The sequence below is a fragment of the Manis pentadactyla genome, chromosome 3 (genome assembly GCF_030020395.1).
Source record: "Manis pentadactyla isolate mManPen7 chromosome 3, mManPen7.hap1, whole genome shotgun sequence".
Lineage (NCBI taxonomy): Eukaryota > Metazoa > Chordata > Mammalia > Pholidota > Manidae > Manis > Manis pentadactyla.
This window is the reverse complement of record NC_080021.1, coordinates 22,236,283-22,248,639: the sequence shown is the minus strand read 5'-3', so window position 1 is coordinate 22,248,639 and position 12,357 is coordinate 22,236,283. Positions and strand designations below refer to the sequence as shown.

Here is a 12,357-nt window from a genome sequence, read left to right as displayed (position 1 = left end):
TGTATTCTAATTTTGAAGCCAGAACAATAATCCATCCAGTCAAAAGGTTATAAAATTATTATGACAAAATCTTATGATGATAGAAATCACCAGTGTCTCACTAGTTTGCAGATATACCAAGCAATTATACCCATATTGTGAATATCAGGGGTTTTAGAGATAGATAACTCAGCAGAAAAGGGATGCCTGTAGCTTTGAATGTCTATTTTGTCTGTTGTTTTTTTTGGCAGAGGTGGGGGCATTGTTCTTGTTTTATTAGTTTTTATAGTGGGGTTGTTGGGTGAGAACATTAGTAAATAAATGTTATAGAGGTGAAATCTGAATGTCAAGAAATTGTCAGATGACAATCTTTAAGAATTAATCAGCATGCATTCACTCAAAATACATTCTGTTTTATCCAGGTTGGTGCTCTTTTTGTTTTGCCATGTACTGTTAGTAACATGCTTATTCCGCCTCCCAACCAACTCAGTTCAAGAAAATGGAAGGAATACATAGCTAAGAAGCCTAGGACAATCAGTGGTGAGTAGTAAATCTTTAAGTTGGCTTAATGGTGCGACTTAGATAATGTATTTATCAGATCTGAAAAGGAGATAACACTTCTTTATGAGAAAATAATATTTATTTCTACTGATTAAAAAGGACCCACATAAGACATTTTTGTTCTAACACAAAGTCTACTGTAACATGAAGTATATACAACCTTATTCATTAAAGAAATACCAGTGATCTAAAGGCAGTGCTTTTAGTACATTAGATAGCTAGTTATATTGAACATGGGTTTCTTAGAGACATTTCAGGAACAAAATTTGGGAAAATAAAGTGACTAATTCATTATGTGGTACATTAAAAAAAGCAAACTTGTGATTATGATTTTCTGCAAAAAATAGAATTTATTTACAGCTTAATGATATGCTGTGCAGTCTATATACTTTAGAAATATTGATTCATTCAGTTTTTACAATAGCCCTGTAAATATATTTTACACCCATTTAACAGATGAGAAAATTGGGGTTTGGAGAAGTTATGGAGCTACTAATTGGCAGAATCTCTGTTTAAATTCTGGCTCTGCAAGTTCATAGCTTTGTAAATTCTCTGGGGATCTGAACCCAGCCTCTGTGCTCTTAACCACTGTAGTGTATTGCCCTTCCAAAAATCTGTTGCATTCAAGATGTCATTATAAAAGTAAAATCCTAATACCTGTTATAAAATCAGATTATCTTAAAAACCCAAACTCTAGTATTTCATGAGGTAATTGCAGCTCAAAATGTTAGGGTTACTTGCCCAGAGTCACATAGCTGAAGTGTTTTCTTGATGCTTTGCTTCAGTCTAAGTACTTTTTTTAAAATTGGACAATAATTTGCTTAAATTATTTTTGAGCTTATAGTTAATTTTTGTGCCCCATGTTATGGGACTAAGAGCTGGAATTGAAATTTATCTACCTAGATTGTTTTAGAAGAAATCTCTAGAAATACTCCAGAACTGAGAATTCTGAGGAATATAATTTTAAAATCAGTGGTTTACACAATACTATCTAGGAAATAGGAGAGATACTGAAATTCATTTTAACCAATGTTTAGTTTGAAGTGCAGATGATATGTATATGGAAATGTACATCTAGTATTTATCTATCTCTGGAGAGTGGTCAGGGTTTGAGACTGATATTTTGTGTTTACCAGCTGTTTTGTTTATCTATTCCAAACTACCTAAAACTAAGTCATAAAGCACACACTTTATTTACTCATGGCTCTGCAATTTGAGCTAGGCTCAGCTGAGTGGTTCCTCTACAGGTCCCACCCATGGTCATCAGTGTGGCTGCGCTGACTTGTGAATTGTTGCAGGCTTGGCTCTGCTGGCATATGCAAGGACAGCTGTCTTTCTCTCTATATATAGTTGCAGAGTCTTTTCCTTACCACATGCTTCTTCATGAGATCCTTGTAGCATGTTACCTGGGCTTTTTGCATGGTGGCTCACAGCTCTCAAACATCCAAAGTTGAAGCTGCCAGGACTTTTTAAGGCTTAGTTCTAGAACTGGCTCAATGTCACTTCTACTGTGTTCTATTATTTAAAGCTAGTCACAAGAATGACCAGATTCAAGGGGGAGGTGACTTTACAAGGATGTGAATACTGGGAAGCCACCAGTGTAAAAGGCTCCTGTAGCTCCGGGGGGAAGGGTGTTCCCAGCCCGGGGTGAATCCCCTATGAAACTGGTGAAACTGAAGTCAGGGGAAAGGATAGGCTGGGAGAAGCCATTTTTTATGCTCATGACTTACTCAGATCCGCTCGCTAGGCCTGGACCTGTCTGTCTCCCCTGGCCGCTGTTCACACTCTGCCCTCACAGGGTGCTCTCTACTTCCTGCCTGCCCCTTCTGGGAGGAAATCCTTTGCTGGGTCCTTGGTGACTGACAGATGCCAGACTGATTATGTACCAGGAATGGAGGGGAGGAGAGAATGGCCTTTACCTACCCCTTGCCCTGGAGGCTGCAGTGGTAAACACCTATTGATATATAAATGGACTAAGGCTAGGCAGGAGATTCTGGAAATTCTTCAGTTTACCCCACAGGTACCATGAGTGTATACAGAGAATAGTTGAAGCCTTAGGAGTGGTTGAATAAAAACACATAATATACAGCATGTCTAGAGAAGAGAGCCAAAGATAGGGTCTTTAGAAATACCTGAATTTAAGGTAAAAGTGGAGGAAAAGTTAGGAAATGATTTGGTAAGTGGTAGTTAGAAGACCCTAGAGAGTTATGATCATTAACATCAACATCAAAATATCATTTGTTGTGTGATATACAGATGTGTAAGGTGTAGGAAATAAGGGGAGTCAAACTGGGTCCTTCACTCTTGAGGAAGTAGATGCATGGTCCTTTTCCTTGTGAAATTTGTAGTCAAGTGAGGAAGGCATTTTGGTATATTTTTACAAATCCACTTAGCTGACAATGTGAAGGTGAGTGGAGGATACTTCCAGAGTGTATGATCTAAGAGAACCTGAAGAGTTCAGGAAGTTTTCCTGGAAGAAGACACATTGTTAATATGGTTTGTTACACAGTACTAGTACAGGAGGAAATGCAGGCATAACCCTTTTCAGCTCCTCACAGGGAATAAATGTATGTATACCTGGTGATTTTGGCAGATACCAAAATAAATCAGAAATAGATTTGCAGGGTGGCAGTAGTGTCTGTTTCACTTAAACTACATGAAATCATGGGATAATATTTATCCATTTTTTAATATTACATATGTTTAAGAATTATTCATATGAATTGCATATTAATATCTCCTAACTAAACTTGATTATATTCAGGATAACCCATTATTTTTACTTTTGTAACTTTTTCCAAAGTAATTGATGGATTTGGAATTTACTCTTAAGTGTTTTTTTTCCCCATGATTTTCATTTTAATGTTAAGAAATACCTTATTGTGTGGCTGGATTTGGTTCTTTAAATTATCACCTCTTGAAAGTTGGGGATTAATACAGGTAACTTCTGAATAAGACATAATTGCATGACAATCTTTGAAGCCAGATTGTTGATAACTGATTAGGCTGTATCATTAAAGGTTGATTAAGCTGACATTTAACAGTTTTTTTTGCCTTAGACGTAGGAACAATCAAATTGGACAGTTGATTATTAAGTTCTTCTCTACCCATAACCCTTTCTGTAGGGGAAATTCTTTATCCCATTGACAGAACTCGTTTTTTTAAAAAAAGTAGCCAAATGTCAGCTAGTATAAAAGTTTTAATTGTTCTTACAAAGGAAAACTTCATATCTCATTCATAGTGCCACTACAATAGCCTCTTTCACTGTCCCAGATATCAAATATCAGATCAGCCTCCTAAATCGAAACTATTTCCCTATAACCTAAAGCATTATGCCCAGCAATTCTCTACTGTTGCCCTACATGTCTCATATCCTTCAAAGTAAACTTTATACTGTTTCCTAAAACTGTTCCCTTATTTTATTCTTCTTTGACTTTGTTATGCATTCCTCCATTCTGTCAGACCTTTCATTTATTTTTTTGAAGACTGAATTGATATTATGTATCAGCCATGGTCCTATAACCTAGGGATTAGTGATGAGCAAGACAGACCTGGCTCCTCTCTTGGAATTTATACTGTAATATATAAAGAAGACACTGAGAAATAATTGTAAGTCTTACTTATTATATCATTGTATTCAGTAGCAACCAACTAGAATCAATCCCCAAGTCATATTATGTGAAAGAGCAAGGTGTTTTGCCCAAGGGTTTCAGCCCTGGGAAAGTTCAGTATGGATTTGGTGAGACTGACAAATGACAATGAAACATTCTTGTGGTAAAAGGGTTTATACCTGGCTTTATTCTCACTGTGGTAAATTGAGCACTAGAATCACATCTGCATCCAGCAATCTGCGGGTCCGTAATCCATCTCTCTCTCTTGTCTTTGCCTCCGCCCAAGAACTGGGTGGAGCTCTTTATATAGTGACTTAGTCAATAATAGCTCATTGCCTACAGGTATGGAAGCATTAGCTCTAGTAGGCCAATTAATCATTAAGTACTTTGGGATCAGGTGAGGATCCTGGGCATTAGGAACTTCCATTTTCCCCACAAAGTGTGCAAAGGTTATAAAGCTACCATCAGTGGTAAAAACAACTCAGTGTATGTATGTAAACATTTATACATTTTTGCATATGCATTACATATTCAATTTTCTAACATTTTTATTGAGCACCTACAATATAATAGACACTGTTGCACATGCTGAACTAGAAGTAAATACAACAAAGTCCTTACCCTCAGGGAGCTTGCTTACATGATAGTGGAGTGTCTTGCCAATGGGTTTCAGCCCCAGGCAAGTTCACTATGGATTCAATGAGACCAAAGAAATGCAGTGGAATGTTTTTGGGTGAAAGGGTTTATACCCAACTTTATTCCCATGGTGGCAGGTCAATCACTAGAATCCTGTCCACTCAGAGTGAGTCTGCATGCAGCAAGCTGGTCTCTGCCTCTGGGCCTCTCTACCCCCACAGCCTTCTCAGTCTCTGTCCTCAGTGCTGCCACCACTCCAGTCTCATCTCTCTTCTGCAGCCTTGCAGCCGTGCCACCGTGTCTCTCAGAGCACTGGGTGGAGATCTTTATAGACAGTCAGTAATAATGTATTGCCCACACATGTGTAGTAAGCTAGCTGACCAGGGCCAGGTGAAATTCCTGGACAGAGGAACCTTCACTTTATCCACAGGGAGGTAATAAGTTTAGTTGTTCCCCCCAGTGTATCTCCAGGGAGAAAATCCCAGGCCAAAATACCTTTGAAACCAAAATCAGTCAAAGAGAGAAATAAAGTGGGAGAAAACATGTATTACTTACAAGCAGTCATCCACACTTCTGCTTGCCTATGTCTCTTACAACCCAGCTGCAGAAGAAGGGGCCCCACCCAACTTCTCTAGTCCAGATGTGCTCTCTCTTGCCCTTGTAATTACCTATGGAGATAGACTACTTCTTTCCACCCCTTGGAAATACCTATTGATAGGGAGATGCACTAAGGCCAGGTGAGAGATTCTGGAAATATTGCAGTTTTTATCCTGTCTTGCCAATGGGTTTCAGCCCCAGGCAAGTTCGCTATGGATTCAATGTGACCAAAGAAATTGACAGCAAAATGTTCTTGGGGTGAAAGGGTTATACCCAGGTTTATTTCCAGGTGGCAGGTCAGTCACTAGAATCCATTCACTCAGAGCGAGTCTCTGCCTCTGGGCCCCTCTGTCTGCACAGTGATCCTCTGAGCCTCTCTGCACAGTCGTTCCACACAGCCGTCCTCTGGGCCTCTATGCACAGCCATCCTGCACAGCCGTCCTCTGGGCCTCTGTCCTCAGCACTGCCACCACTCCAGCCTCTGCTCTGCTCTCCTGTAGCCTTGCAGCCCTGCCACAGCGTCGTGCCCAGAGCAGTGGGCGGAGCTCTTTTTATAGAGTCAAATTGCCCACAGGTGTGCAGTGGGCTAGTCAACCAGGGCCAGGTGAGAATCCTGGCTACAGAAACTCACAGGTAGCCAAATGGCTAGGTCTCTTAACTTTGGGGAGCCTTTACTCCTAAGCCATTTTTTCACTCAGGACACCTAATTTGCCACCCCATCTAAACTTTAAGTTGACTCTTCTGATATTATATTCATCTCCCCAGCTTGATTTTTCTCTCTGTACTGCTTATCACTATCTAAGTAATTAAATGTGTTTATTTCTCTTACTAGAAGTGAGAAGAGACAACATGAAGTTTTTTTACTTATATTCATTTTCTTTTCTCAATGCCTTATATTGCCTGATACTTAATAGGTACTCAAAAATATTTGTTAAATAATAAATGAAATACATAATATATTTCTGGTTAGTAATAACTGCTGTTGGAAAAGTAAAGAAAGACTTTGATTCAATTCCCTCCATGTAGTGTGAATAAAATTTGTGCCCTAGTTTTATCAATTCCTTATGTTTAACATATCATTCCTTGATGAAATACACACATATGTATTAGTTTGAACCATATGGTATTGCTGATTTGTGTATTAAAAAATTTTAAATATCAGCAATTTCATATGGTTTGGCCTAAAATGCTCCATTTGAAGTATCTTTAAATTAAGAGTAGCAGGAGGGGAAAACAGATGACGTATGAGAAGTGAGGCAGAAATCTCCCAAAACCACATGTAATATGAAAATACAATAAATACAACTAATCCTAAAAGAGTGACCAGAAATAAGATTGCACCATCCAGCCTTCATCTGGGAAAATAGAACATCTCCTGGAAAAGGGTAAGTAACAAAGCCATGACCCGGCAGGACCCGAGCCCTCCTCCCGCCACCGCCAGCTCACCAGCAGGAAGAAGAGAAACAGAGGGGAGGGAGTAGAAGCCCAGACTGCTGAAATGAAATATACAATGGAAGGATTTAAAAGCAGATTAGATGAGGTAGAGGAGATGGTAAATGGAATAGAAATTTGAGAACAGAAATACAAAAAAGCCGAGGCAGAGAGAGAAAAAAGGATCTCTAGGAATGAAAGAATATTAAGAGAACTGTGTGACCAATCCAAATGGAACAATATTCGCATTTTAGAGGTACCAGAAGAAGAAGACAGAGGAAAAGGGATAGAAAGTGTCTTTGAAGAAATAATTGCTGAGAACTTCCCCAATCTAGGGAAGGAAATAGTCTCTCAGGCCATGGAAGCCCACAGATCTCCCAACACAAGGGACCCAAAGAGGACAACACTAAGACATATAATAAGTAAAATGGCAAAGATCAAGGACAAGGACAGAGTATTAAAGGCAGCCAGAGAGAGTAAAAAGGTCACCTACAAAGGAAAACCCACAGGCTATCATCAGACTTCTCAACAGAAATCTTATAGGCCAGAAGGGAGTGGCATGATGTATTTAATGCAATGAAGCAGAAGGGCCTCGAACCAAGAATACTCTTAACAGGCAGGATTATCATTTAAATTTGAAGGAGGGATTAAACAATTACTGGATAAGCAAAAATTGAGGGGATTTGCCTCCTACAAACCATCTCTACAGTGTATTTTAAAGAGACTGCTCTAGACCGAAGTGTTCCCAAGGCTAAATACCTGCCACCATAGAAAATAAAACTACAGTATAGGAAGCAGACCAATGATCCTAATGTTACTGTTTAAAATAGTCATGGTAGAATTTATAAATTCTTCTGCAATTTTGGAATCTTCACAGTAGGAGATTTCATATAACTCTTCCAACAATACAATCATTTCTTAGATCATTTTAAATACTTTCTAGAATTGAGTCAGGGCATTTTCTTGGAGTGTCTCAGTGGCAGCTATGTTTTATGCTAAATTGTTCAAGGTTTAGTCTGATGAATAGGTGAGGAATCAAGCTAGGCAATACATTTTTGGGAAATACTTTATAAGTAATTAGATTGATTTTTTTGTTGTATTTTGTCTTGTGATTCCCCAGCTGACCCCAAGGACCATTTCAAAAGTTGAGTCTAGAATTGTTTGAACAATGATATCATTGTTGGAAAGTGTTCAGCCTCCTAAAATGCTTACATGAAGACTAGACATTATTTTATTATTTAATTTTTGGAATGATTTTCAAAATGGGTATGTTATTGTGGGGAAAATTTGGTATTTTGGACCAGGATTCCCATCTGGCCTTAACAGGCCCATTGTATGCCTGTTTGCACATCTATGGGATGTTTACTGGGGACAGAGTGGCTGGTCATGGGATTGCTGGCCCAGGAGAGGGGTGGAGAGGAAACACCCATTCTCGCCTCTCCTCTCTTCCTAGTACGTATTTGGTCAGGCATCCATCAGTCATCAGAAACCTGCCCACAGAATCCATTCCAGTGGGAGGAACAGGGAGGGGGGACAGCCTTGAGAGAGCTGAGAGAGCAGTGCTCCTAGAGGATTAAGCTCCTGCTGGGGAACATGACCTGTAGCCGGCCTGGGGAGCACCTTCAAGCCAGCCCTGTGAGCCAGGCAGTCTGTGACCGTCATGGGAATAAATGTGGCACCCCTTTTAGTCCCCACCTCCTTGTCCTTGCCTTTATTCTGCCTCATCGAGTTCATAGAGAACTTGCCCCAGGCAAGGAACTGCCATCCCCGGGAGCACCAATTATTTTATCATTTCATAAGGAATATATATATATATGTATGTGTGTGTGTGTGTATATATATAGTACTTGTCAATAAGTCAGAATATTTACTGAACCAAAATATCCTGTTCCCCTAATCATCCTGAGGTTTTTTTCATTATATCATATGGAATGTTATTTTCCCATTACATTAATATGGTTTTGTATTTTAAATTGTTAAACTTTCTAAAAAGAGTAGAGTTTCAGAATTTAAGAACCACTAACTTGCTAATGTGTATATGTATGTATATATAATGTTACTTGATTTTTATTAAATGGAATTTTCTTTGCTAATGAAACTAATAATGGTGTATCTCTTTATTATAGATCATATGTATTTTGTAAAAACTGATGTAACTAAAGGCTCTTGTAGTTTCTGCTTCTCCATTTTGCCCATTTAGTTCAACCAAAATCAATGTTTGGTTTTGGTAGACAGAGGCCATGCAAGCCAATCAGTGTTAAAAGTTGATAGTGTAAAATTATTAGATGAAAATAGAAATTTTCTGTTGTAATCATTTTCTCTTATTTCTTTAGGAAGAGCTATGAGAATTGAATAACTATGCTAATTGTAAATCTGTTACTCTCTATGGTATTTACCTGAAAGTTATTTAATAAGTCTTCAGTTAACACCTGCCAAATCTGGAACATTTTTTTAAATGACTGCATAGTCATTATGGTTAGGAGAGTTCTTTTAAATAAGTATTTTTCTTGTGGGGGAAATAAGATTGTTGTAATTACAGTCATCATGATTAAAGTGCTAATAAAGGTGACAGTTTAAAATAAACATTTAAAGGATGTCGTGGGTTTAAGAGACACGTAGCTTGAATTGGCAAAGCACTAAGTTGGTAAATGAATTAAGGTCACCTCTTGGCAAACCTTAGTTTCAAATACAACTTGGTAGCACGTGCTCTTCCTTTTTAATAACTTTTTTTTCAATTCCTTTTCAAAGATATTATTATGAGCAGTATTGATGTCTCTATTGCAGGCTAGTTGCAAAACCTTCTTTTTGTAGTTGTTTGGTTGGCTAGGCTTTAACCCCCAGTATGTTCATATCTGTGAAATAAAGTGTTCTTGTAATTGTGTTGATAATTTCTTCCGTCCATTTTTTTAATGTTCTCTCTTCTGCTTGGATGGTGTTCCTCTTGGTTTGTGTTTCTCTCTACCCTCTTCCTCTTCTATTTTCCATTTGTTTGTCTTTTTATTCTACTTTCTGATAGATTAACTGAATTTTATCCTCTTAACTTTTGGTTGAAATACAAAGTTCTGCTTTCTTTTAATTTCTACAAGCTCTTTCTTATTTAATGTTCTTGTATTATAATTTCCTGTTCTTATTTAAAGGATGCAATATCTTCCCTGAAGATTTTAGTGATTTGATTTGTTTTTGTTTTTGTGATTTCTTTTTACTGTTTATTCTTTATTTCCCTGCAAGTCACTTTCTTCTGTTTCTTTTGGCATCTGGAGAGACTTTCTATGAGGTTCCATAATGTTTGGCTGTCTGCTCACTTTTAAGAGAGAGTACCAGAAGCTGATTGGAAAATCTGAGTGCATAGTGGGGCTTGTTGACTGTGATCTTCATTTTAGGGTGATCTCACTGGGACATTAGGTGACTCTAGTGTTAGGACTCTTTAGTCTTTCCTGTAGGACTGACCGCATTTCCAAAAGAAGGCTCAATTCTGCCATCTGACTTCCAAAATTCTGAAAGCTATGTAGGTGGAAAGGGTAAAGGGCTTCAATATTCAGTATACAAGATTCACTTAGTCCACTGATAATCAACTCCAGTCACAAGGTTCACCTTATATTTCCCAGACCAGAGACACCTTGTTTTGCTTTCTCCAGAGAATAAACTACTAGTTTTCTGGGCTGGGGAAAGGACGATCATTTGCCTGAATAGAATAAGGAGTGATTAGGAAGCCAAACTGCTTCTCACACAGACTTTCAACCAATTTTCCTATATTTCACCTTCATTTTGTTTCCAGTGTCATCTGTGGCCATCATTCCAGAATCTCTTGTCAGAGGTTGTGTTATAAATTATGTGACTTCTAAGCTCTCTTTACTGTTTTTCTCAGCTTCCTTAGCAGTTGAGGCCTGTGATCTGCTACCAATTGCTCATCTGCTTTCCTGCTTTCTAAATTCAGTAGCTGTTGTCTCTTCTCTCATATATTGGTCCTTGTAGACTTATGCTATTTTTAGAATCTCTTTATTCTCATTTTGTGGAATTTCAGGAGATAGTGAAAATAAATACTTAATGTCCAATTCACCATCTTCAACAAAAACGATTCTACTGCTATTTTTAATCTCAAAGGCTCCACAGTTTTTCTTTGACCTTCACTATAACCCTCGCTAGATTTGTTTTTAAAATATACCAGAAGCTACCTTAACTGACCTTCACATAACTGGCATGCCAGATTAATGAATGTTCTCCGTTCCTTCTGTAAAATACATTATGGATGTCACTGCAGGGACCAAAAAGCTACCCTTAAGTACATCTGTATACTTCTGCCCATACCAGTTGAATTGTGTGTGCTTGCAGAGGTTAGTTTATTTCACTTTAAAGAAATTGAAGCTGGAATAATAGTTGATATATATTGGTCATGTAACAAAGGTATCTTGCATGGGAGTCTAATGAGCCACATCAAGTTATTGAATGAGTACACATAGTTTTAATTTAAAGTAAAATGTTATGCTGTGTGAGAATCATTTTTGTATGATTCTCTCTGCTTTAACAGCTTTCTCAGTTAAATGAAAAATTACTACGCCAAATGTATTGGGTAATAGCTTGTTTTAATATAACATAGAAATGTCATTATTTCCTATGGGTCAATGTATGGTTCTGGGATGTTGCATGCTGAATTTTTACATACTTAACAATATATTGTTTTGTTTAGTTCCAGATGTTGAAGTGAAAGGAGAGTGTTCTAGCTATTATTTCTTGTTACAAGGTAATGGCAATAGAAAATGTAAAGCCACATTGATTCACTCAGCCAACCAGATCAATGGCTCATTTGCCCTCAGTTTAATTCATGGGAAAATGAAAGCAAGGATAGAAGAAACCAAATTGAGTAAGTGTTAACTTTTGGTGGAAAACCTTTTTTACAGGTGTTTGTGTATATAGTTAACTTATGTGGTTTTTAATGAACTTATTTTCCCCAAATTCCACTTCACTTTGAGTAAATCTGCCTTTTACTTTAAATATATTATAACATATTTGAACAATTCAGAGTGCTGAGAGTTAATTCCTTCCATATTATAACTAGTAAAATTTACTAGGTCATCCTTCAATTCCAAATAGAAAGTGTTTAGTATTTTACACTTTAAACACATTTTTTAATATAATTTATTTCTCATTTTCATTTGCTTTCTTTCAGGCATCATGTTCTATTTTATTACCCTCTTTTTTTACTTCAAGCTCTATGTTTTGGTTATCCATCACTATTTGACAAACCACTCCAAATATAGCTTAAAAATGACTATTTATTATTATGTCTCATAGTCTGTGGGTTGACAGGATGTTTCTATTTTGAAGTCCCACATATGATTGCAGTCACACATAGTTGGGGCTCCATTTATGTTTTGTGTAGGAGTTTTAGTAGCTGAGCCATCGAAGAAAATGTGATGGAGAGAATTCCTCTCTGCTATCTAAATTCCCTCAATTTAAGAAGCAGGTCAAAGTTTAAAATGCAAAATAATTTAGTGTGCTTATTCTTGGTGGCTGAATTATTATTATTATTATTATTATTATCATT

General features: G+C 37.5%; 1 protein-coding gene across 3 annotated transcripts in view; it reads left to right on the top strand.

The window, feature by feature from the left end:
• The window catches only part of MTBP (MDM2 binding protein), a 77,966-nt gene that overhangs the window by 26,705 nt on the left and 38,904 nt on the right, over positions 1–12,357 (top strand). For all 3 annotated transcript variants that reach the window (XM_057497790.1, XM_036876422.2, XM_036876421.2), the window contains exons 11-12: positions 402–519; positions 11,500–11,673. In XM_057497790.1, the coding sequence (XP_057353773.1) occupies positions 402–519; positions 11,500–11,673 (292 nt within the window). The remainder of the gene's footprint in view (positions 1–401; positions 520–11,499; positions 11,674–12,357) is intronic.